The 27,871-nt window shown below is 29.8% G+C and overlaps 4 protein-coding genes across 7 annotated transcripts in view; 2 read left to right on the top strand and 2 right to left on the bottom strand.

The window, feature by feature from the left end:
* The window catches only part of LOC114131515 (discoidin domain-containing receptor 2-like), a 158,075-nt gene extending 142,967 nt beyond the window's left edge, over window positions 1–15,108 (top strand). For all 3 annotated transcript variants that reach the window (XM_027996750.2, XM_027996749.2, XM_027996751.2), the window contains 8 exons: window positions 2,839–2,940; window positions 3,971–4,411; window positions 6,194–6,468; window positions 7,566–7,939; window positions 9,724–9,816; window positions 9,958–10,099; window positions 11,947–12,096; window positions 13,855–15,108. In XM_027996750.2, the coding sequence (XP_027852551.2) occupies window positions 2,839–2,940; window positions 3,971–4,411; window positions 6,194–6,468; window positions 7,566–7,939; window positions 9,724–9,816; window positions 9,958–10,099; window positions 11,947–12,096; window positions 13,855–14,034 (1,757 nt within the window). In that variant the 3' untranslated portion in view covers window positions 14,035–15,108. The remainder of the gene's footprint in view (window positions 1–2,838; window positions 2,941–3,970; window positions 4,412–6,193; window positions 6,469–7,565; window positions 7,940–9,723; window positions 9,817–9,957; window positions 10,100–11,946; window positions 12,097–13,854) is intronic.
* A 3,647-nt stretch (window positions 15,109–18,755) lies between these two features.
* LOC114131527 (conserved oligomeric Golgi complex subunit 6-like) lies at window positions 18,756–24,614 on the top strand. 2 transcript variants are annotated; one of them, XM_050197020.1, is made up of 12 exons: window positions 18,756–19,044; window positions 19,176–19,349; window positions 19,885–19,995; window positions 20,287–20,450; window positions 20,528–20,747; window positions 20,993–21,117; window positions 21,285–21,499; window positions 21,584–21,744; window positions 23,105–23,335; window positions 23,396–23,557; window positions 23,644–23,808; window positions 24,221–24,614. In XM_050197020.1, exons 2-12 carry the CDS (start codon window positions 19,278–19,280, stop codon window positions 24,470–24,472), a joined length of 1,878 nt encoding a protein of 625 aa, XP_050052977.1. In that variant the 5' UTR covers window positions 18,756–19,044; window positions 19,176–19,277; the 3' UTR covers window positions 24,473–24,614. The 2 variants fall into 2 exon arrangements, with proteins under 2 accessions (XP_050052977.1, XP_027852573.2); XM_027996772.2 differs by having other exon boundaries at window positions 18,757–19,044; window positions 19,133–19,349.
* On the bottom strand, window positions 24,523–25,710 carry LOC114131528 (STING ER exit protein). Its single transcript, XM_027996773.2, has 4 exons — window positions 25,415–25,710; window positions 25,112–25,268; window positions 24,827–25,055; window positions 24,523–24,751 (listed from the first exon to the last, which is right to left on the bottom strand). The coding sequence occupies exons 1-4, from the start codon at window positions 25,533–25,535 to the stop codon at window positions 24,596–24,598; spliced, it is 663 nt and encodes a 220-aa protein (XP_027852574.1). The 5' UTR covers window positions 25,536–25,710; the 3' UTR covers window positions 24,523–24,595.
* A 156-nt stretch (window positions 25,711–25,866) lies between these two features.
* Window positions 25,867–27,753, bottom strand: LOC114131534 (uncharacterized). The gene is made up of 3 exons (XM_050197021.1): window positions 27,179–27,753; window positions 26,978–27,098; window positions 25,867–26,923 (listed from the first exon to the last, which is right to left on the bottom strand). Exons 1-3 carry the CDS (start codon window positions 27,258–27,260, stop codon window positions 26,788–26,790), a joined length of 339 nt encoding a protein of 112 aa, XP_050052978.1. The 5' UTR covers window positions 27,261–27,753; the 3' UTR covers window positions 25,867–26,787.
* Window positions 27,754–27,871: the final 118 nt, after the last annotated feature.

Below are 27,871 nucleotides of genomic sequence, written 5' to 3' on the forward strand. Positions count from 1 at the left end.
CAAGCTGCAGGAATAATAAAGATGCGTATGCAACGCGAATCTCAATATTAACAGAGTAAAATCGAGAGCCGTATTAATTTGAAACGTCTTTATATTTATTTATGTATTATCGGGTAAACACACTTAAAGTAACAAAGAACGTTACTATAAATTTTATGTAATCATCGTTTTATTATTAAAAATAGAACCTTTGTGCAACAAAGATTCGTTCTGTGTGTACAGTTTCGTACGTAAATATTTTCTCTGAAATTTAATATCCTTTCTTTCGAACATACAATAACATCATATTATAGAAATTAATTGTACGCGTATAATCAAATACGCTGTTTTATGCAATTCGTGAATACATCTGAGTAGTGAGGGTAGTAATTGTTTTCCATTTTTATAAGCTATAAAAATAACAGTTGAACGTGTACATCGGTCACACACTCAAAACGATGATGATCAATAAGCTCTAAACTATAAACTATACATTTGATATCGGGTATAAAATCCGCTCTTGACTCGCGTTAAAAAAATCTTACGGCTTTTAATAACGATTCCGATTTTTTAATTTGAACGATGTTATTATTATCAATGACAATCGCATCATGTGTTTGATAAAAACAAAACCATTTTTCTCGAGACTTTTCTGAAACACAGACGGCGATCAACGTGACAACGTCGGCACTAAATATGACTATAACGGTACACTATATTATATTTTGCACGAGCAGTATATCCATAATATAACCCAGCAGCAGCTGCAACGGTAATAGTTAACAGTCACAATATTCCGAGACCTTGACAGCTGAGAGACTTCACGCGCACGCGACACTACGCGGAGGCGCGGTGGGCAAGTTTAAGTCTTCCGTCTCCGGCGGGACGCAGGCACGCCGCTCGCATTTAGGTTTAAGCGGTTTCATAAAATACATATATTATACACAATAATATACATGTACGTTATATATATATATGCACGCCGCCACCGCAGTTTCAAAAAAGTTTGCGATTTTTTTTCTTTTTATTATTATTTTGTCTTTCTCTCTGCGCACATCCGTCCCACCCGGCGCCGAGTCGCGCACGCACACACAATACGTACGAAAGCTGAATCATTTATTCGACCGCTGAGCACCGTACACACACATAATATACACATACCATACACATACCATGCATACGTGTATGTGTGTGTATAAGTTATGACCGAGTACCGGGTATACCTCTCTCGTTCTTTATAAGCGGGTTATTTATGGAGCGGGGATTATGCGAAAGTATATATAGGAACTCGTCTTATGAAGCTATTTATTTCCGGCACAACGGACTCGGTTTTATTTAAATTCAGGTTCCCCGCCATCTCCTTACCGTCTTACGTCTTACAAACGCTCACCCCCTAAAGACCGCAAAAACCCACGAGCGACGACTGGTCGCGAGCAGTGAATGTATATGCGACATGTATACGTGTGTTATAGGTTAGATGCGTAATTTTTATGTTTTTTTTTTTTTTTACATCAATTATGGAACATCGTAATACATAGATTTTCTCTAACATAACTGAAACGACAAGCAATGAATACAAGACGTGCCAGCTCAGATAGGTCAAAATAATTACTCTATATACAAACTACGAGTATGAAAAAAATATTAACTACTCACAGTGCGGTGTATATGACTTAGTTTTATGGTGCTGAGGAGAGGTGAGAATAAAACTATTATACACTAAGTGTATACTGTATAGCACACTTCCTACTTTCCTACTTCTATTCTACCTCATTGATTTTACATTGGTACACATTTTTAATTTTGAAGCAGATTACTGATAACAAAAAGAATCTAGTAATTTGTTTTTAGGAGGTCAAAAGTATACATTTATCAGTATTTTTCAAAATAATCAAGAAAAAATATATAATACTTACTAAACTAATTACTAATTAATTGGATTCTGAGGTGAGTGCATTTTGCTACAATCACCCTTCTCAGATACGACACTCACTGCTCGTCTCGTAATTTAATCATTTTAGAATTTTGGAATTCAATATTAATTTTCATTATTATAATTATTATTACTACTTGGCAAGTGTATACAATTTTCAACTCAGGCGGGCCACCATGGAACGTCTAAAAAAAATTAAAAATAATTTAATTACCTAACCGCGATGTACAAAAAAAAAAAAAACAAAAACTCGATCGACATCATTATTCGTTGACTGTTTTTTGCATACAATTTACTGCTTATTAAAAGTTAATTACTTTTACGTCGGAGTTTTTTTTCTATTATTTCATTTTTTTACACTACAGCAACTCTCTAGAACAGACTCGGTTTAATACAATCGCTGACAATTTAATATACCACGCTGACAATATAAAGAGTTGTTGTTTGTTCGTAAGCCATGTCAGTAATTATGTAATTGTAGTGTAATACACAATGCAAACTAAATCACACGCCCTATCGCGTACTAATTTCTTGACAACTGCATATGCGGTTTTTGTTCATCACATAACGCGCATACGGCACAATTCACTATAAACATTCAACAACGAGTACCAATATATTTTTCTATTCAAATTATTTGTCAAAAAATGCACTACCTTTAAATATATATACACAGGTTATGTGTGTAATTTATTTCCTTGTGTATACTGTATATATTATGTAATATGAGAAAGAGAAAGAGAGATAGGAGAAGAATCTGAGGATGGTATGCAATGATTTATAGTGTCCGTCGCGTTTAAGCGCGTGCATAAATCGCCACAAATCGCGTTCGCGTTTTGGATTGAATATTGTACGAGTGTTTTGTAAATTTATTTCTCAGTCCTCGGTTTTTATTTATTTATTTTTTGTTTTTTTTTTTTTTACAGAACCATTGGCTCAGAACGTGACGGTGGACGCGGACGCGCCGTTCGAGGATGAGCAGCTGGTCGGAGGAGCGGTGGATCCGCCTTGGGACTCGCCCGACACCAGTAAGTGTTTTTAATATATTCATGTGGCTGTTGTTGTTTTTTTATTATTTTTTATTCGATTTACCCTAGATGGGTAGTAAAGGGAGGGGTAGAAGTGGATTGGGTGGCATCATTTATTAACGAGGCGCGATCCCCGGAGTTGCGACTCGCTCCATATTCGGACTGGAAACGCAGCTATGAAGTATATATATGTATTATACATGGGAATACCTGCTTCAGAACGGCTGTCGTTATATTATATCTTTCTTATTTATTCATTTATCCTGTTGTATCCTTAAAAGCACGCCACCCATCTTACACCTTTTTTGGTCTTGGCAGGAAGTTCCTATACTAGGTACTATATCACTCATACCTATTCAAGTGGTCTGTTGTATCTAAATAAATATGTTAATCTCAAAAAGATACTGAAACAACACATCTTGTTGTCAGAGATCGTAAATTAATCCTTTCAACAGGATGTATAAACTATTAAGTCTCAGGCCAGTAGAACAGACCAACTACGTTCAGGTTTAACACACAGATTTTTTTATACAGTTTATTGAAACACATATTTTTCAACTTAAACAATTATGAATATTTTTGCTATAGTGATAACAGTGTACATACGTTATTTTAACAGAATAAATTTGAAAAAAAAAATGTATAATTTACACTTTTGACCATGTCACATTTCTATTTAATTCCGATTTACCGATATGAGTGCAAATGTGCAATTCGATTAGAATTTTTTTAAAATCCGAGTGCAATTTTAACATAACCTTTTTAACCCAAGTGCAATCAGACTAAAATAAGTTCAATTCTATACCTTTTTCCGAGAAAGAGACGAGAGAAATGCTATTGACGGGTGGTTCCATTTTAGACGGAAAATCCCGCAGGGACAGACTATTCGTATGGTATCCCCGTGGGAGATACATCCATAAGGGATGAACATTATTTTCCTTACTTTGAGAAAATGCAATAAATATCTATAAACGTGTAAGTCTTGCACACAAAGCATTATACACTAAGTAAAACACGTCTATGTTAACAGCTGCACACAAGGAAAAGGATGACAGGACCGGTGGAGGGCTAGTGGAAGTGCTCATCGGCGTGCTGACTGCCGCCACGCTCATCTTGCTAGGCATTTTCGCCATTGTGTTAGCACTGAGTCGCCGCAAGAAGCATCAGACAATCAGCACTTCGATATTCAAAAAGCCATTTGGAGTTGCCATCAACATGAAAGACATATTCATGAACCTATCACCTCACAACAACAACACTACCACCGTTAGCAACAACAAAAACAACAGCCACAATCATGGTTTGATCATCGGAGGCGGTAATCGGCACATCACAGAGAACCCGTTGGCGGTCGGCGAACAGATGCGTAGCGACAGTTTTGCATCGGATGCTTACGACAAATCACAGCACGTCGTCTACGAAACACCATTATTGGCCCGCAAAGACTACGAGACGATTCGGAGTAGCAAAGGTATATAGTATAAATATAAGATTTATGATAATTATCGAGAAGTTAGCTCATTTTCTTGGTCAATTCTGAACAGTACTATAATATTATACACTATAATAGGTATAAAATTTTGTTAAAATTCCCTGCCTACCACTACGATATAATGAGGAAAAACAATAATGTTGAGTAAATAGTGAGTCATAATTCTTAAAAACTTTGAATTTTACAAAAAACTGTGTAAATTGGAAAAAAAACAATGTCTTAAAAATTGATACAAATCGCCTTCCATAATAATAATATAATATTTACAACGTCAAAATAGTTACTTTTTTCTCGCAATGTTTATCTCCATTTAAACAACACATAATAAAAAAAAAACTCCAAAAACTATTGCCGAAATATCCGATTATTGTATATTTTTTTCAACAAAACTATATGAAAATAATAACGTTTGCTCGGTAGTAGTTATAAAATAATTAATTACTTACGTGATTTTAAAACCTCACACGTCATTATTATTTTGTATATATAATACAGTATCCAAACAATATTTCAAAGATACATAAATACAAATATGCGTAACTACTACCTGCTACTGTGCATAAAACTTTCGAATTAAACAATACCATTCGTATTTTGGAAACAATATAATAATTAATACTACTCGGGTAAGTCTCTGTCGTTCGTTTGTTCTGCGTAGGTAAATCGACAGCGAAATAAAGTGTAAAACCGCATAAACTATTGTATCGTATTCTTGAATACGATTATTATCAGTACGCAGAATAAACGGATTTAAATCAGAATACAACTAAATCTGCTTGGGCTAATACAAGACCACTCGGTAACATTTTGAATAGTACATAAGAGGAGATAGCAAATTTATTTTCATAGGTCCGTGGGTGGGAGGCATACAACTGCTCTAAACAGAAAACAATAACAATAATGAAACTAAAAATTAACCTATCCTAACTTAATTAATTTTAATAACTTCATGAAACTCCTCCCACCAACCAATCTTGTACACGAAGAGAAATATCATGTTTTAAGGAACCTGCGTGCGACTATTGTTTTTACTCAAAAACATGCCATGAGAGGAAAATCTCTCACGCCTCGCGTAAAGGATCGAATTTCGATATTTTTTTTTTTATGAAAACGACTTCTTACAGGACACGTGTTAGATTTTGATTTTTAAATTTCTATTTCGAAGCCATTTAATATTATTTGGAATACGACCAATTTTCACGAGTTTTTGTATTATTATTATTATTTATTGCTATATTGTTTTACGAAATATAATTTAAAATATTGAATTCCAGTGCATCTCGTAGAAAATCATGATCTTTCCAACAAAACAAAAATTAATGAAATCAAACCACTCAGCACACAAAGATTTTCCTGTAAATAGCATAACTTGAGAAAAATGATGCTTTTAATTTTTGAACGGCAGTGCTATTGACATGTGTGCGACTGCAGCGCGTGTGTAAATAGCTCGATACCCGTAAATAATAGCACTCACGCTAATTATCATTTACAACTAAAACAAAGGGCACGACTCACGAGTGACCACTACGAGATTTCACATTGCCTATTACTAAATAATAATAAATAATAGCACGAACTGTGAGACCCCGGAGATAAATATTTAGTGTAACTTTGTTTGTTTTATGACTGCCGCTCTGAAAAAGAGGCAAAATTTGATAAACATTTAGGCCTGCTCGCTTACCATCACCAGTGGGTGATGCTCGTGGAAAACCCTGGACGATATAAGTACGTTAAAAAAAAAAACGTGCGTTTCGGTTTCAGACGCTAGAAGCACGATGTCTGCAAAAGAATTCTGTCGCAGTGACTCGGAACGCGGATCGCTGAGCAGTCTGGAGATCGACGTCCGGGCCGCCGAATATTCGACAAGGGACAGCGTCACATCGTTGCACTACCGGAGCTTGCAGAGCCAACCGCCACCACCGCCCGTGCCGGTTCAGGTCGACGCCCCGGTCCGGCCGAAACACCTCCAATGTAGCACCACCGACGTACCGGCCACCAGGAAAAGGTTTCACACGGCGCCCCGCGAAAAGCACAGAGTAAGTAAAACTTTGCACGCCCGAGCCATAAACGTCGGTGTACCCGAGTCATACGCGGACTTTGCTGACGGTTTTTTTTTTTGTACCTGTCCGTGTCGATGACGGTGGAGGATGGACCTAAAGAATTCAAATGTTTTTTTTTCGCGTTAGCCAATTCAAAGTTCGTATTTTTTTTATTGATTTTTTTTTCATTTATTTTATATTACATTCGTTCGGAAATTTTGCCCCGCCGTTCTAGAGATAATATGTTACACTACGGCACGAGAGTATACGACATTAGACTTCAAATAAAAAAAAAAGTTCAATATATTAGTACCATTTGATTGATCGTCCACGTTATAATATATTAATATAATACCGAACATGTATAGGTATACATTTCAACCGGCAACATCAATTTACACACACATATATATATAGTGCTAGTCTGTGGTCTATACCTTGATTAATTTCATCCCTTTGTTATGAAAAGTCTAAAGTGGTATTTTTCGTAGAAAAGACATTTTAATTCAATAATAATGTTTGTAATAATAGATGCCTGCCTAGAATACCTATATTAACGTAAGAACGGATTTAAATCAAACTACTATAGAGCACTAAAAGACGTAATTGATGGGACAAGATTTTAATATATATTATTTTTTGAACAGAAAATTTCTCGAGCAATTTAATAACATTTAACAAATTATTACCATTCTATGTACTATGTAATGCTGTTTACCAAAAGGAATTTTTCATTTTTAAATGATTTATATACTACATATCTATATACAACTAATTGTATGGTGAACATTTTTTTTTATCGAAAAAAAAAAATAATACACAATATATTATATTATTCATTTTAGTATTATAATGCTTGCTATATATAAGATCCAATTTTGTGTACTTCACAGGTTTCGCATACAATTAGATGAGGTTCTTTCTCTGCCGTTAGATATAAGCCGTAGTCATTGCGCTATTATTATTATCATTATTTCGTATTATTTAATATTGTTGTTTCTTCCTTATTGAAATTGGGATTTAGCCATTCGTGATTTTACTTAGGTTTTAAATATCAACCGCCTTTATACTCAATGCCATATGGCTGTTTTCAGATGGCACCACCGTCGGTGTCGTGGAACATAAGTCCCAGCATGGGCCAAGTATACAAATGCCGGGAAGCGGACATTGTTCAGATACCGCGGTACTGTTTGAACGTGGTCAGCAAACTTGGCAGCTCGCACCTGGGCGAGGTGGCCGTGTGCGACACAACGATGGACATCCGTATAACGGAGAACGGACGCGTGGCGGCCAAGACTTGCAACTCCGACTCGACCAGGGAAGTCAAGTTCCTGTGCAGCCTGCTCGACCCGAACCTGGTCCGCGTGTTCGGCGTGTGCATTAATGAGTCTCCGCCGTGGTTGATCACCGAGTACCCAGCCGAGCTTGGTGATCTGGTCATAGTGTTAAGGACGCACTCCGCGCTCACGTGAGTCGATTTCCGATTTATCGATTCTATAGTTGATACAATATATAACATCCATGTGATAATATTATGCTCAAATAAGATTATAATATATTATTTTACACTATCGTAAATCTAATTTTTCTTCTCTTCGTATAAATACAGTCCACCCGCAAAATATATTATTTTTTTTTATAATATATATTTACAAACGTAGTTTATGTATGTATATATTATATAAATATAGTGATTCGTCAAGCATGCTCCGAATTTACATTTATAGAATAGTAAATTACAATTAGCTCCACCAATTTTTTTCTCTAATATGGCAGTTATTTTAAATTTAATTTTTTTAATTTTTTGTATTATTTAAAGAGATCTATGAAGATACAAACTTTTTTTTCAAATGGCAAACGCCCTTTTATACTGTTACCTATTTAACGAATCAATTTTTTGAAAATATTGACGTATCAATACCAAAACTCGAAAGAGTAATTTTTGAAGTTTTTGATTTTTTGTTCTAAGAAAAAATGATAATAGATCTATAATAATACACTTGGAAGATATGAAATCATCATGTTTATCTTTAATATAAACATTTTAATAACTGAAAAACTACTGTTTCAAATTTTAAATTAAATTACATGAAAATTTAAAATAAATGTATCCACTAAATAATTAATAGTAAAAATGAGACAGTTCTTATTTTAAAAATAGAAGATTGTATCACAATAGGACACTCCTTAATTAGAACAAAAAAATCAAGAATTTGAAAAAATGCATTATTAAAATATAAAAAAAGATAATGCGCATACTCGGTGAATCATCCTGACTAAACTAAATAATTAATGTTAAAAATGCATTGAGGCAAACCCCTCGGAATATAGTGTTATTATATTATTAGTAGGTAATTACTTTTACTTGTTTATTTATCAAAAACAGTTTGAGTTGGTCTCCGTTCATAATAATATATATAAAAAAGATAATAAGGACCGTTGAAAATATAATTCATTTTTTCAGGCATCATATAAAATCCCATTGCTCCGAGCGATTTTTATACCATGGCAATTATTCTTAAATTTAAACTTAAATTCATTTTGATAAAAATTTCAAAAGCATAATTTTTCTCAATTATAATAGATTTTCTCCTCAACAATAAACTAATAAGAACTGTTCTTACATGATTCTCCCATCTACATATAATACTACAATAGCTAAAAACGCATTACATTTTTTGTTTCGTATACATCAGAAACTTGTTTAATCTTCAAATCGTTAAAAAAATATATAAGCCACAACAATCGAACGTTTTTAATTTCAGAAACATAATAAATAACATCTATTAAATTAGTTTTTTTTAATGTACTTAATAATAACACAAATATATCAATCATTGAGTACCTAATAATTATTTTTGTTGGAAATGTTAAAGTTACTTACATTTTTCAAATTAGATAGTTAAGTTATATGTAATACATATGACTATAAATCTATGTATTTCCGCACAACATTTAAATAAGTATACACAGAAGAACTATCTACATTATAGTTAATAAAAACCGATTAACGTTTTAATATTCTCTGATGTATTCTCTGATATATCTTAATAAGAAATAAAAATAAATCATCGATACTCGATATAATAATTAACAATTAGATACTCGAGGGTGAAAAAAAAATCTATTGAACTATATTAAAAATTAAAAATTACAGTGATTAGTATGCCTATAAATGATTTTATTATTGACGTGTTGAAATAGTATGAAATAAAGATGATTACGTTTTATAGTGTGTATTTTAATGTATAGGTACACGACGCTAATGTTCATGGCCACTCAAATCGCATCGGCCATGAAGTATCTAGAATCCAAGAACGTGGTGCACAAAGACTTAGCAGCCAGGTAAACTTAAATCGTTTTCCAAAAAACTTCTAAAATATTGTTATCGTGCTTATTATTATACATGAGTACATGACATTGATTTATTATACAATTATGAGATTCGTTTAATGTGTATTTGCTTTTTTGTTTCTCGGCAAACAGAAACTGTTTGGTTTCGAGAGGCTATTCGATTAAAGTGGCCGACTTGGCGGTGTGCAATCCGGCTTACAAAAAGGACTATAGCGAAATCGGAAACAGACCTCCGGCACCGATCCGATGGCTACCGTGGGAAAGCATACTACTGGTAATTCTCATAAATATACTTATATATAGATAATAAAAACACTTTTTTTCTCACATTTATATCATTATTCTTACACCCTGGAAATATATTATAATATAATAGTACCTATTATAACGTCGTTAAATGAATAACAATAATAATTATTACAAAACAACAACGTTTGGCATGGCGTTTTGTGGGTTTTCGCATCATACGGCCAATCAACACGCTACTGACTACTATACTACTTTTCTATTGGTTATTATTATTATTGGATGCGTTTTAACCCATCTTAACTACTCAAGTCTCAAAATTAAGTACGTCAGTCGTAGTTAGAACACAGTGATCTATACTTCAAAGTTCAAACCCCGCAGGACCATTCAATTGAACATTCAATTTGGTTTAAACCACTGAGGAGTTATCACATCTCATATACGGTGACAGTAATAATTGATTCATCGACGATTGTATATACACATTATACACATTCTGAGATGGGTCGTGGGCGATTACTTAACTATTCACTTTAAACGATTATTTTAATATATTATAATACATATAGGTACATCGAAATTCAAATTTTACAGGAAAGACACAAAACTTATTTTGTGTAACTTATTATGTTCCCTTTTCGAAATAAACGAACATATTATATACAATAAATACTGTTACTAAAGGAACACGTAGATATGTTTCGTTTTCACACCAAATAGTGTGTTTAAATACAAATAACATATTTCCGTACAAATCTCAAAAATATCGATAATAGATCAAAAAAATAAAATCGAAACGCAAATCTTATAGTACCTATAAATTATATAATATTTATATATACAATTATCCAAACAATATATATAATATTTTAGTTATATTTCTCTTTCATCTTAAAACTTTACCTTATTTTTAAATAATGTTTTTACTATTAATAGTTATTATATATCATGGATAAACTATTAACTTTTAAATTCTGAACGGAGTGATGAATGTATTGATTTTACAATGATGTGTGTTTTTTGTGTCTGTGTACACCATAACTTATCAAAATAATGATTCAATTTAAAACTTCAGTGGTGGTTTCCGGTTGCAAATTGAAAATCCTTGATGCATTATAGAGATCAAAAGTAAGAAGTTTCAAGTAGTTTTCAAAAAAATCAGGAAAGCCACAAAAAAGTGACGGAAAACGGGAATTTTAACGCAAAACCGATTTTCGAAAAAATCGATTTTTTTACATAATTGTAATTCAAAAACGAATACCTTCAATACTTAAAATTTTCACTAAATGTTTATATTAGTGTTATCTATACACAATTATATTTTCAAAATGTTATAGCTTTTTTTTTTAGCTATTTATTAACAAATTAAATTTATTTTGATAGGTCCACTCGATACATCTATGCGTTTTGCTAAAAATAAAAATATATTATTCAGTCACTAGGTATTTAGCATGAGCATTACTTTCAAAATATGAACCTCGTAATAATTATAGTATATTTTTTTACAACTATATAATATTTGATTTAAATAACAACGATAAAATGTGAATTGTGAATAGAAAATGTAATTTCGTGTTCACAGTACTCTTACGTACTTTCGTATTTTTTGTATAACGCATTTTAATTGCATCATATATTAACTTATAACGAATTCAATACAATTTTCCTTACTTAAATATATTATTCTAACATTCTATATTATACCGAGTACAGTGAATTGTTATTATTTTTTCAAGAAGAAAAGCGAGGAGTCGGGTAGGTGATGGTCGGATTATCTAGCAACTGTGCAACCCATAAATATACTATTGTCTGGATGTAACCAGATGGAATTTTACTATAAGAATAATTTCATGCTTATCTTTTTTATCCAAATAGGATCGATATACTTGTCCGAGCACTGTATGGTCATTCGCCGTAACAATGTGGGAACTGTTGAACATGGCTAGAGATAAACCATTCCCGCATCTCACCAACGAGCAGGTCATACACAACGCTGAACAGATGTACTACGGAGGAGAGCTACAAGTGAGTTTAAACTTGTGACTATGTGCTTTGTATACGCCTAAACTATAAGCACACAACACTAGATTGTGTCTATACTATATAAAAAACACAAAATGTAAAACATATTTGATGATTCGTACCGTATAAATTCGGCGTATATACTGCAATAATGTAGTATTTATTCCTATATTTTTTAATATTATGAATAGGCAAGATTACTGATAATATTTTCATGCGGAAAATATTATTAATTATTTACCAGAAGTCCGTTTTAGTACTCCAACAAAATTTTAGGAACTTAAATAAGACCTTATTCACTCATCGGTCTCGTTTTATTCGTATTTTTTTCCTTACAGAACTCATAAGTCATTCATGAGCCAATTTTAGTGTTTTATTTTATTAGAAGATTCGATTTATTACGACATATTGCATGTGAGAGTATTCGTGGCACATTGACTTATTAAGCGCCCTTCATTTATTTAATTCAATGTATCTTTATTATATTAGTATCTGTTTTACGTGTTCCTTTTTCACCCGAAATTTCGAGGGCCGCAACCCGCCGCGCCGTATAGACGGTAAGGTATACTGCTATAGTAATGATAAACTGATAAACTATGCAAACGTTCAGGTTTTGAAAAAAATATATAAATTTATGTATTTGGATGTTGGTTGTGTACAGTATTTATCCATAATTATTAATTTTCAACACTCAGTGCATGCATTTAAGGAGTACACTAAATATTTTTATAAGCTAGGTAAAAACGATGCTATTGAAATTCAAAAGTTAAGTTAAACAACTGAAATGAGTGTGTTTAAATTTTAAAACAATAATAAACCATTTATTTGAAAATGATTCTAAATTGAGTTTAGTTCACTGAAGTTAATTTAATATATTAGAATATTAAATAATGACAAACGCAGCCTCGAATTAAAATGTCAAATCTTAATTATACTCATAACTATTATACATTTTATTAGGAAAGTATTGGAATCGTAAATATTTCGTTATAAAACTAAATTTCTAAATCTCTAAAAGTTTAGAGTACGTATATAAAATTAAATTAATCAAAAATGATAAATATCACTAACGTATAGATAATAAAAATTTCATAACATGTTCGTATAGAAAAATGAGTACCATAATAAATAATGTTTTAGATATTATGTACTTGTAGTATACACATTAAACATTTCTAAATCATTCGTTTTGACAACTCAAATTGTTAATGCCTAACTTCTGTGGACTATAAGTGAATAATAATTAATTTATACAAATTTATTTTTTGAGTTAGGTATAAAACATTGAATCGCATTACAGCATTAAGTATTTTAGCGTATAATAGAATATTATAATTATAACTAATTATAGCGTATTATAGAATTTTCGAGTTATCAAGAAAGTTAAATAAATCTGTCACATTAATTGTAATATGTAAACATTAAATTCATTAATAAGAAACTAGTGTTATAAATTTATAATATACTTATTTTTTTCAAGTCGTATTTCATAAGCATCCCAACATATTATCACAGACCACAGTCATACCAGATTTGTCTAGAATTTTTGATTGAGTTTTCTATTAAACAGATCGAAATACGATATTAATGAATAAAATATAATATAAGTTATTTGAGTATGAAATCATTATACTTCCGAACGATACCAATCCATGATATAATTATTATTATTGCGCGTGAAATGTGTACCAACGTAGTACTATGTAATATATTATATTCAATTTTCCAATAATTAAATTATCGGATAAATCGCATTTACAGGTACTACTACCCAAACCCAACCTGTGCCCCACCGAGATTTACGAGCTCATGTGCCAATGCTGGAAGCGTGATCAAAACCTAAGGCCCACGTTCAAACAACTTTACCATTTCCTGAAGCGCAATCACACAACGTACTCGTGCGAGATTGACAAGCAACTGCACAACGTTTCGCCGATATAATAAAATATATTGTATTGTTAAATTATAAAAACCATAATGATATTAATTATCATAATTAATATTATTATTATTATTATTATTATTATTATTGTTTGTAATCATTTGTAATATTTGTATAGGAATTAGTATAAGTATTGCATAAGTATTATGTATATGTATACAATATAATGTATATATATATATAATATATGTATATAATATGTATGTGTATTATACGTATATGTAAATGAAAATTGTACATTTTCTTGTTAATCCTATTTTCTTTACCCGCTCTGTTCAAAAAAAAAACTCGATTTGTAGCATTCAACGACATAGGTTATTGTGATGTATAGGTTAACCGTGTAAAGTGAGAACAGGGTTTTGCTTCGTCTACGACTTTGTGATACGACTTTTTTTGAAAAAACACATTTTTTTTCTAACTTCACAACCGGCCGGGACCACCGGACAAACGCTTCGTGACAATTTATTTCCATAAACTATTTCATATCGTGTATTTTTCTAATTCATGTATACTTTTATAAAAATAAATATATATACTTATATGGTTATATTATATAATTAATATTAATATTATGTTGTATAATCGGAAACGTTGTTAGCTAGACAATCAAAGTGGTAGGGTATGTAATATATATATTATGTTGGAATAAGTTGTAATTTCGATGTCATCTATGTAATATATATATATAAAAATATATATGTATATTTATAAATCAAAACCGTTTTACTATTATAGGCCTATATTACTTCGATAGGGTCTTATTATTTAGCCATTATATTATTAATTATATAATAATAAACTGTATTATATAGTAATAATTAGTATTATAATAAATAATATTATATTATATATATACATATATATAGTATGTTAATACATAAGATCGGCTTATGATGTGCAATAATGAATATTATATACACTATTGTTTAGTTAATATTAAATTCTAATGTTTTTTTTTTTTTTAATTCGTTAGTTAATGTCATTAAAACGACCTGTAAACATGTTTCTCTGTGAGTGTTTCTTTGATTTTTTTTTACGTTTTATGATAAAAATATACGTCTATTATATTTTTATTTATATACATCTCTAAAACGCCACATCCGTATCTCCGCAAAGAAATTTGACACAACTTTTTCCAAAAACAAACACTACTAATAATAATTATACAATGTAGGTACAATGTCATTGTGATAAAAATTAATTTCTCCGTACTTGATATTTTAAACTTTCGTATAATAAAAAAATTACGTTATTTAGCTTTCAAAATTTTAATTAAAAGTATTATTTAGTTAGAAAGAAAAAACTGTAAAACAACAATTTATTAAATTTTCATTCAACGCCCATAAATATGCATAAACAACAAATACGTAATAATGATCTCATTTCAGTATAGTCTATAAGAATAATATACAAATTTATCATAATGCAATGAAAATATATTTAAGAGTACGTAAATAAATAAATAAATATTTATTATTACTAAGTATTACTAATTCATTGATTTTAATACACACATTTGAATTTTGACGTTCACATTTTACATGCCACATAATATGCGCGTTAATGTTTATTTTATTTCGAGTTAATTTAATTTAATAAATCTAGAAAAGTAGGTATTTGTTTTTAAAATGTTCTATCCAAATTGTTTTCAAATTCCAGACATAAAAACTTTATTAAAAAAATAAATAAATAGTGTAAAACTACCTATTAACCTTTTGTAATAACTAAATAAAAAAATAATTATAATATGTCTTCACTGGTAAATAATATAGTTATATACAGTTCAACATTCTAAAATTTAATTTGGGTTCATTCATATCTATAATTTTTAAAATATTTTTATTTATTTTTTACCAGCTATATCGAACATGTATTACCACAAAAAAGAATAGACTCATAAATTATATTTTTAGTAAATAGGTATAATTTATAAAAATTGTAAACATATCTTGTTAGATATTGATGCCCAAAATCATAGTTTTAATAATAAAAATTTATAAAATTCAATAGATTTTTAGTTACAAGTAAAATTTCACTTTGAGTATATTATTTATAAATTACAAATTTTAGTTAATATCTACTTTTTCCCACCTAAATTGAATTGCAGACCACCGCAATGATCATCAAATGTGATAGAAACTATAGATACTGACATTATAAATTCAAGGTTCCATATTATACTGAAATTCTAACATTTTTGTTTACAATAATGTTATTAGTAAAATAGTGATGTCATTACATTTTCAGAGGCGCCCGCAAAGGGGGGCTAATTGCATCCACTGAAATTTTTTAATAAACAAAAAAATTATTGTGCATATGAGATTCATAATTTTATTTTATAAAATTTCGGCGTTCATAAAAACCCGTATTAGTGAATTACCTATACTGCGCAAATAATATTTTTGATCATCTTAGTTCTACCAAAATAACATAATGTTGTTGCAAGTATATGAATATATAACATGCATTTAATTTTGCACCCACTGAGCTGATTTTCTGCGGGCGCCCCTGTATTTTACATAATATTATTTTGGTTCGCTTAAAATACGTAATTGGTTTTACCTAAATTCGTGCTACAGAATAGATTAAAATATGGAAGTTATCCCATGTAATTATTTTCCATGAAATATAAATATTATAAGAGTATACAACTTAATTTTCAATTTTTTAACATCGGTATGGATTCGCGTCCATGATAAGCTCCTCCCCGTATTTGTTTGTGCGATTTACCTAAATACATACATAATTTAGAACAGTTTTCTCGTTTATAATAAATCATCGTATTTAACACTGAACACAGTATTCATATTATTAATTATAATATATCTACACATCACGCGTGCACACGCCCTTGTGTGTTTGTGTACTGTGTATACGTGCATGTCGAATTTTGAAAACGTTAAACAAACAGTGAGTGCGACAGGCGACCGCGTTGTAGGTTATATAACTGGAGAGTGGCTACAATAATATAATATTATTTATACTATATAAATAACATGTAGGTACCATTGAGTCCAAAATCGATCCTACTTGCAGAAGTTTCCATGTAACGATGGCGAGGTAGATAATAAATATATACCTACATGTAACTCTGACGGTATTGTACAACTCTCGCGCGTGATCAATCACAACAAATTATCAACAAAATTCAAATACCCAAGTAACCCGCATATATAGGGAGGTTTAAGTTCGTATAATAAACATTAAACAATACAGCTACGTGTGGGGAGGTTTTCAACATCCACGTAGAAAATATGTTACTTCTTTAATTTGATTCATTAGTTCACATGCGGACATATATATATTTTCATAGTAGATCAAACATTAATATTAAATTAAATAAAAAAAAATTTTTTTAATTAATTAATTATTTCGAAAAACATCGAATGTGTTATTTTATTAAAATTATATCACACGCGTTGTTGTTACTATGGTAGAAGTTAAAACTATACGTACAACAAAACTGTTGTGAATGAATAAAGTTCGTATTATAAATAGATTAACATTTGTCAAAATAAGTTGTGTGTAGAAAATAATAATTTTATTAACATTGGAATGTTTCAAAAGTCTCCAATAGTATATATTTTTTATTTTTTTTAATAATAAAAAACAACAAAGATAATTGAGAGTAAATCATTATTTTGGATAATTTAATGTTAGAATTTCAAAAACTTTTAAAAAAAATTTGCGAGTATTTTCAATATTTTTTAATTGCTTTAAGAAAAACTTAGGAGGATAACTTGTATTAAATTTTAAAGCTCTTTGCCCAACAAATAACAATTGTATACATAAATAAAAATAAAAAATACAGAAATTTAAAATAAAAAGAGCCAAGGTATTCTAATCTGAAAATTATATCATGTTTTGAAAATGCTATTATTTGGTGGAAACTTTCTTCACTTCTACAGTTATTTATTTTTGTAATTTGTAAATCAATAAAAATTCAAAACAATTTTAAATATTTTAGATTCTGAATAGAGTAATTATTTTATGCGCATGTCATCAGTGGCGTAGCTGCAAGATTTCTGAGGGAGAGGGACAATAAAAAACCCTGTAAAAATAAAATTTATATTATTTGTACTAAAGATGAATTTTATACTTATAAGATTACCTGATAAATAAATAGTTGATTTCCCTGGTCACGCCATTGTCCACTAACGCCTTTTAAAGCTATACAAATACCTCAATCTTCAACTTTGACTTTTAAGAGTGATTTCTGGTAGCAATGAATAGGATCTAGAATCTAGATGAATCTATTGCGTCTTGGAGGTATAGCAAAATAATTCTTTCGACGTCGTAGATTTAAAGTTTTAACTGAAAAGAAGGATTTTAATAATACCTCATATCCTTAAGGGCCATGATGTAAAAATGACCAGTTAATTTCAAAATAACTGTAAAAAATAAGGAAAAACATGAATTTTTACTTAAAAATCAAATAAATATAGTAGTCATCAGTTCACATAATATTTATAATAATAAACAATTATGTATCAAGGCATTAAGCAGAAAGAAGATGATATTATTTTATTTAAAATTTAAATAGGTACCTAATAGTCAATATGTAGTTATATTATACTGATCTATGTGCCTACCTATTCTATATTTTGAATTTAATAGAAATAAGGTATATCTTAAAGCGTGGTAATAACCATAGACATATATATCTACGGTAATAACAAGAAATAATGATAAAAATAACTGATAAGTGTTAAATGTTGAACGTGTTGTGGAGTTATTTTTTTTAATAGTACTCGAGTGTTCATTATAAATCATAACGTTCACTATCATTATTTATTGTAATTATTTGTAATTCAATAATTCAATATTTATATCTCATATTCTCATTTCTCATAGGTACCTACTAACCACGAACTAAAATATATTTGGTCGTGCATACTGCAGTACTACCTAAATACCTAAACTTAATACTGTTATTAGTTTATTACCTTTTGAATTTTTTAGTATATTATCTTCTTATTATTAGGTACTTAAATAATTTTTTTTTTTTGGTAAGTACCCAATCAGCTCATTTCACTTACCATTATAATAATTTAAAAAACATTGGGAGGCTTACTTACTATTTAAATTCTATTTTAGAGTACAGTTAAATTATTGTTCTGTGGTTCAACATACAATGTAGCTTTTCAGATTGAAGTACAAGATATTTACCATTGTATTGTTGAAATAAACCTATAAACTAGTGAATTAGTCAATAATTGGAACATTAGTATCAAACATTATCATGGCTGTAGACGAAGATGCTATATCTAAAAGGGTTACCAGTGTACTGGAGACACATTTAGAAAGTGACAAGGTAAATTATTTTGTTTATAATAATATAATTTAACTGTATAATGTTAAAATGGCATAGCTACCTATATCAAAATTATAAAAATTGAATAATATTTCTTATATGAGTGTATAAGTTTATAGATGGCCATTAACAATATAATATAATATATATTTTGTTATGTAAGTCACTAAGTTGGGCCCGTAAAGCAAAATGTGCACTGGCAACGAAATAGTTTGTTATTTAAAAGCTATTACCTAACCCAAGTCATAGTATGCTTGAGGATGGTTCTACTTCTAACTTAGAGTTTGGTAAAAATGCATTTATATGATGAATAATTATCGTATGTGGAAAAGTGTAGGTACTTAAACTTTAAAGTAATTTTCTATGCTCTTTGTTAAACAGTTTTTAATTCTTCATTTTTCTAGAAATGTTGATGACAAAAATTGATGCTAGTATATTTTTATTATGGCTATAACATATTTTAATATATATATATGTGTATACTAACCGACCTAAACATGTTTATAACTCATAATATTTTTAAAAAATATTATAGGACGCACTAGAAGCATTAAAAGAAATATCAGAGTTTTATACTGAAAATACCTTAGAATGTAGAAGAGGCTTAAGAACTAAAATAGAAAAAAGAAGTCTTGCATTAAATGAAGTAAGTTTGGTTTTAATAAAATATATTATGCAAAAAAAGAAATGTTTAACATATATACTTTTATTCTGTATTAGATAATATTACATTCAGAAGTATAAATATATCTATTACCTAAAAGTGTTTTAAAGATAATAATCAGAAAATAATAATAGTATTGTCATTTACTATTCTATAAATGTACCTACGTGAACAATAATTATTCATTAGTTTATCACTCATATTATTCTAAGTTACTATTATAATTATTGTTTTCTCAATATTTTATTATTATTATTTTTTTTTTTTTTTTAGAATTTTTTAGCATCTTTTGAAAAAGTGAAAAACGCTGTAAACGCTTTACATGACAATGTGAATTCCTTAAATGTATCTGTAATGTCAATGTCATCACAATTGAAAGACACTAAAACAGACACTCAGAACTTAATTGAACTCACAAAACGATTGCAACTTGAAAGGTACATCTCACAGAATAATCAATATTTATTTAGCGAAAAAAAATTAAACATTATTTCATTAATATGTTTGTATTTAGAAAAAGTGTATCCAATCAACAATTATTGGCAAATGCATATGTGAAAACATTCCAGTTGAGTTCTTCAGAGGTGGCTTGTCTGCGGTCTAACAATGTCACTCCTGAATTTTTTACAGCTCTACGCAAAACCCAAAATATTAGCAACAATTGTAAAGTGCTTATGCAAGCAGGTCATCAAACATCAGCACTTAGTTTGATGGAACAGATTTCCACCTACCAAGTAATATTTATTTTAGAATAATAATGTTTATCAAAAAATATTACATAGTTATTTTATTTACCTCCTGTAAGTTTTTGAGTTAGCCATAGAGACTTATAAACTAAATACAATACAATATCAAATATACCTAGTTAAAATATTAATTGAGACTTATAGACTTATGTAACAAAAAAGTTATGTGTGTTGTTTTAATATTTAAAGAACAAACTATAAATTCACCATATTCTTTCATTTATTAACTGTAGCAAATGGCCATGGAAGTATTATATAGATGGACTCAGTTAAATTGTAAAGATATTGAGTCCACAGTTACTGGTCCTCTACTCGTATTTGCCATGGAAGTGTTGCAAGACCGACCAGTATTATTTAAGTAAGTTTTAACATTGACTACTTATTCTCTCAACTCTCAATTTATTACAATTGCATCAGTTCCCATTGAGATTGTCTTTAATTTTTCCCTTGTTATAATATCACTGTAATTATTACACATTTTTCTCATGTATAATATTTCACTATAAATAAAATATTATTTTTCAGATATGTATTAGAAGAGTACTGTACAGTTAGGCAATCTGTAGTCGCACAAAGATTCATAGATGCTCTAGCAGCAAACAGTTCAAATGATACATCATTGAAAACTTTTACAAAAGACATACGACTTTACATTAACAACATGTTATCATGGTTGATTGATTATGTTCCAATTGAAAGAAAGTATCTTGCTTATCTGTTAAAAAACTGTGATAAATTAAGTAAGTACGCTATTATGCTTTCATCACTGTTATATTATTTAATATTAAATCAAAATATTTTTGTTCAATTCATTGTTGATGTAGATGTCGATGAAGAAATAGCATTATGTATGAGTAGCATAACTGAGGGATTGTGCAGTCCTTTAGTATCACGTGTAGAGAGTATATTGCATATGAATGAAAACCCAATTGACCTCTATGGTGTTGCTAGTTCATTAAAATTCTATCTCCAAATAGTAATTAAAGTAAGTTTACAAATAAACCAAAAGTAATGGCTTATAAGTTGCTATAATTTGTGAGAATGAATGATGAATGTCAGTGATAGATTTAGCTTAATACTTTTGGTTAATAATATTTTTCACTTAAAAAAAAAACTGTTTTTTATAAAACCATATTTCCAAATCAAAAATAAAAAATATATGACCAATCTGCTCCTGATAACAGTATTAAATATTGTTTATTGATGTATTATTTTAAAACTAATCTTATGAAAACCAAGATAGTTATATGTACATAGGTATTGCAGGGTATTCTATACCAACACCTACGAGCTACAAACAATTAGTTTTCACTTTTTCTTCATTTTTTCTTACTTGCTATAGTTAGTACTGTTGATAGTATTCTTTACTCTATGGTAGTTACAATTTATAAGACGTTTAGCATTGTAATTGAAATTGACTTAAAATCCTATGATTAAATTTTTCACTATGAATTGCTGTCATACAATTATTTTTAATATCATTATATGTTAATGAAAAAAAATACTTTTCTTGTCATAACTTTTAGAAAAATGTATTCTGACTAAATTTTTTTTTAATCAAAGCATTATATGTATTGACGTATTGTATAAAATAAATTTTCAAGACTGAAGAAAAAGTGCTGGTATTATAATATGTGAATTAGTGGCGGCTTGAATCTTCAAAACTCAAGGAACACATTTCAAAACAACCCACTCACCAATTAAATTTACTAGGACCAATGTAATATTCTTAGGTTCTTCTTTAGTCAAATTTTTCATTTATTTTTACAATTTATGATATAAATACACTTATTTTTTTACTTAAATTATCAATCTTCTGTTATGAATTATGATTTAACCTGTTAAACTTAAAACTTTTTTCCTCCTATTTTCAGGACAGGAACAGTCACTTCTAGTATTCTTATATTCTTATAACAAGCTGCCCCTGATGTAAATGCTGTTTTCTTAAACATATATAAATAAATAATATTCAGCAATACCTACCACTAAGTCCTGTGCACGCCTATGATTATGTATACTGGTCAGTGGTCTCTAATCGTAAAAAATTGAAATGTCCCACCAAGTATAAACTATGCAATTTAAAAACCATGATTAATAAATTAATTATTGAGTATTTATTATTCTGTTTATAAAACTAAAAATAAAATCTATATATTATATAAAAATGAATGTCTGTCATTTATGCATTCCTAAACTGTTTAACTGATTGTGATTAAATTTGGTACAGAGATAGATTAGACCTCTGAGAATAAGATAGGCTAATTTAAAAAGGGAGAGGTCAAGAGGTTTCTTCTATTAAATCAAAGCTATACAATTTATTAATTAAACTAAAATGTTGATTTTAGACTGTACCCTCTGGACAACTGTGTCAAACAATTGAAGAATTACATAAAACTATGGAATGCGTATTTTTAAACAAACTTCAAAATTTAGTACGGGATACTCTTTTGGAACGTATTGAAGCACCCCCATTAGATTTATCTCCATCACCTGGTATTGGACATTTATTAAATATCCTTAGACAAGTGTTGTCAGTTGCTGCAGTTACTGAAGATAAACAAGAAGACACATCCATGGTATGGTTAATAATCAATACTTTAAATGCTTTTGTTTAACTTAAATTATTTTGTTTTTAGATAGTATCTTGTGTCTTGGAACCTTTACTTCAAGCAATCAATTTAAGTGCTTCTCGGCTAACCCCATTAGACATGGCTGTTTACCATCTCAATTGTTTGTATGATATACATGAGACTTTAAAGCAGTACCAGTATGTTGAGGACAAACTTGAAAAATTGCAGGTGCATTAACCAAAAAATAGATAGATTAGTATATTATATTGATTGTTGCACAACATTAGATCTAATATTGTTAATCGTCCTTCAAGGCTCAAATGGCTGTACAAATAGAAATTGTTTCTACCGAACAAGCAAAATATCTTGTCACACACTTAAATCTCGAGGAAATCCAAACAATTTTACAAGGTCCTGGAGCAAACATTCCACTATCTCAGATTCAAGGAATGGAAGCTGAAAATCTGATAAATTTTTTGGTAATTGCACTTAATTGACTATCGATTGATATAATAATATGTAGTGTGTAACCCTAAATTTATAATGTGGATTATATACAATAATAAACACATAAAGCTAGGTCCACCCAAAAATAGCAGAACAGTATTTATTTTTCTCCTATTTTACAATGTGTAAACCTGGCTGATGGATTATATTTTATTATTTTCTATCCAGCAAAAGATCATGACAACAGAAGTTGGTTCTTCTGCACATCCATACTTGACACCCTGCCATAGGGGGGGAACCAGTTCCGATATCACGGTATCGGCTTGTTCTTTCACTGGACAGAGCATAAATTTCAATCTTTTATACAAATTTATGTTCCCCAAACTGAATTTGCTATTTCTTTATTTTAATATTTTTTAATAATTAATAATTATCGTGTTACAGGGTAAATTGGAAAGCATGCTAATCATGCCTCACACTGTGGCAGTACCACAAATTGGTTGTCTAAAAAATCCTTTACATTTAAGTAAGGTCAGGCGACAATCCAACGAAGTGATTTCTGCTGTTTATAAACAACTATACGAACATGTACACAATCCCACTAATGAATATGATAATCCATCGGCATTGATGCCTAGAACGCCAGATCTCGTGTATCAAATGTTAATCAATGATGAAAATCCATCATTAAATTAATTTATGTAAAAAATATGAATCAACTCAATCTTAAAATGAAATATCACATCTATCACAAGTCAAACATTAATTTATTTACAAATAACAGAGTAATATTACATTATAAAAAATAAAAATAAAATATTATTTCTCTAGCAATGTACCACGTGCGTGCCTTTTTATATCTAATGTGATTTCTGGTTCTACAAATTCTGTTGTCTTACGTTTGTTTATGCCTTTCCTCTCTAACTGCTTTTCAATAATACGCGCATTGTTTGCATATGAATCTGCTACTTCCCTCTGTGTGCAAAATAATATAATAATAGTGTCAAACATCGCAATATAATATATTATAAATGATGCACTATCACTTACCGCTTCAATTTCATCTTCTTCTTCATCAATAGTAGATACCGTCACTGAACTGAACTTGCCCATGTTCTTAGTGTGTTTGGTGACCATGATTTTCTTAGGTTTTTCAACGGCCACTTGATTATAAATATCCATCTTGGGACCTTCACCTGTACATTTGACCAAAGCACCACGTACAATAAAATAAACATTATTATTTGCCTGATGTTTATAGTACAAAAATAAACCGCATCTGCAAAATAATTTTGGTAAGAATTGAATCACAAGAGGTGATTAAGGTTCACAAACTTTTTGCACTTCAATCTATGTTGTTTTTCAATCCCTTCTTGTCGTTTCAAGTATACAATTTCGTCTTGATCGTAGGTCATTTTATTGGCATGTTTAGATCCATCGACTACTCGGGCTCCATCTCGTTTGCGTAGAGGTAATTTTTCCAAAGCACAATCTAAAATCAGTAAACATAAATATCATAAAACCATGTTGATGAAGAATTTATGTAGGTACAAAGATCAGACTGAAACATTCGGGTAAACCTAAAACGGTCCACTGTTTAAACTGGATTCAAAAGTTATAATTTTAACGATCGCTCACCCAAAATTAACGTCATCTGACCACACAAACAGTAATACGAATGTAACGGCTTCTCCTCGTTATATTCTTCTTGATCTTTGGTGTCCGAACACACTATACTGCGAGAAACTACTTTTGGCATTTTAAAAATATTTAACTAATGCTACTGATTTAATGGACCAATAATTTGTGGTTTTAGTAGTAGTAGTAGTTATTGAATTAATACTTAATTTATAATTATTTTATTTAAACAACAATAACGTTATAAATTAATTTCAGCGCGTCAACAATTTAATAGTGTACGAATGTTCAATGTACGATTGTGACTATTTTTCAGACTAGTGATAAGAAACGCCGTATACTCGGTTGCGTTTCAATGTATAACAGGCGCAAAACGTTTATAACGTTTATTTAACGCCCACCAACCACAAGATGGCGCGATGACAATGATTTTCGATGACATAGTAATTTTAATAGGCGTCCAACCGTCCAACGGAAAGTTTAAGATGAATTTTTTATATGAACAATTTTCAAATAAAATTTGTTAAATTACAAACGTATCATAATAATTTTGCGAAAAAAAAAAAAGTTCAAAACAAAACAAACAAAACATATAAATGTATACAAATATTGGCCTTGGAAAAAAAATCAAACACAAAATAAGGCTTAAGAGTTCAGACTATTTATTTGGAATAATGATAAATAATTTTAAAAATGTATATTTCATTGAGTCTGGCTTATTGTGTAACAACAATAAAAACCAAAGCAGCAAGGCACTCCCGTAGCCTCCTGCGAAGAGTCCACCTAACATTAGACGTGTAAAATCAATCATGTATAACTATAAAATAAATATTACTTTGAATAAAAATATAGATACCTATTTGAATAATTGAACGCGTTATTTATACTCACTTTTTCTAAACTAATAATACGGCACCGACAAGCATAATTATTATTGATGACAGGTAATTCTGGACTGCTAAATTTCCACACCACCCTAGGGGTATTAGCATAGGCGCGTTTTTTTTTATGTGGTATCGCCAGGAGCCATATTCCACGAAAGATATAAGTCTTAATATGTTTATTGTTTTTGGTGACTGAAAAAAAAAACCAAAATTATTTGATGTGTTAATAGATTCATCATTATGTTGTAATATGGTTCAATAAATTAACATTGTGCTCCGATGACTTGAAAGTAAGCTTGGTACCGGAAATTCTATTTACAAATAATAAGTCAAATATATTTGTTAATAAGTGAATGCATTTTTTGATCGTGGAATCTTATTTGGCGTTTTCCCGAATATAATTAGCCACATTTGTTGCATTTTTAATTGAAATCGTTATGTTCTAATCTTCTATGTGTGTTTAAATTGCGTTTAATGAAATATTTTTTATTACACATATTTCATTTGAAGTTCTCTTTCCTGATTATAATGTTTAAAAATGTGGTCTTTAAGTAAATCCTTCCTTTTGAAAACTTTTGTACAATAATCACACACAAATGATCCTGGGACGTGTGTCGCTTTATACCTGAAATACATACTTTTAAATTTAAATCTATATTCACACTTTTCACATCTATACTTTAATATAGTATCATCAATGTCCTCTTTGCTTTTCTGATCATCGTTGCCGTCCTGGTTCTCTTCGCATTCATCATCATCGTTGACGTCCTGGTTTTCGGTAGGTGGATGTATACTCTCAACTGTAATATAAAGAAAAGAAAAATATGTATATTTTTATTATTGTTATACCTAATTATTGTAATTATAATGTGGTATGTACAGATAGCCTGAGGATGCTGTAACCCAAAAGCACGGCTTTTAAAATCGAGCTGACAAAATTTGCACGATTTTTTCGAAGCCATAATATGTTAAAAAAAATTGAATAATTTTATGTAATAATGATGGTTATATATTAATTGTTATATTATGTAAGATAAATTTTATATACTATATATATTAATATACTTAAGTACTTAAATAATTGATAAAGCAGAAATGAAAATATAGTATATAATAAATCGAGGTCTTCAAACAGTTCAAACGTTAAAATACAAATGAATACGTAAGTACAACACTACACTATTAAAAGAGAAAAGACAGAGCGCTCGCCGCTCACCAGTCACAGTTATGAGTGTTATACTGTTAACTTTTAACTGACAAGACAACTATGATGACTTAAGAAATAAAAAATAAGAATTACGATCACGATTAAAGATAAATATATTTAATCGTGATTATGATTAATAATAATCATTGCTAAAATGGTGGTGGCAGATACGACAATGATCGCCGGTGAGGGTCGTTGCCCGTTGGATGCACAAATAGACATAAACCAAATAGGTTATACTTGGAATATCCGGAATCCTTTTTATAAATATGTAATATTTTAAAAATAATTTTTATTATCAATAAAACGTCCTTGCGTTGACTACCGTTAATTTTAATAGATTCGTCGAATTCAATGCAATTTTTC

This window comes from Aphis gossypii, chromosome 1, assembly GCF_020184175.1.
Source record: "Aphis gossypii isolate Hap1 chromosome 1, ASM2018417v2, whole genome shotgun sequence".
In the NCBI taxonomy this organism is placed as follows: Eukaryota; Metazoa; Arthropoda; class Insecta; order Hemiptera; family Aphididae; genus Aphis; species Aphis gossypii.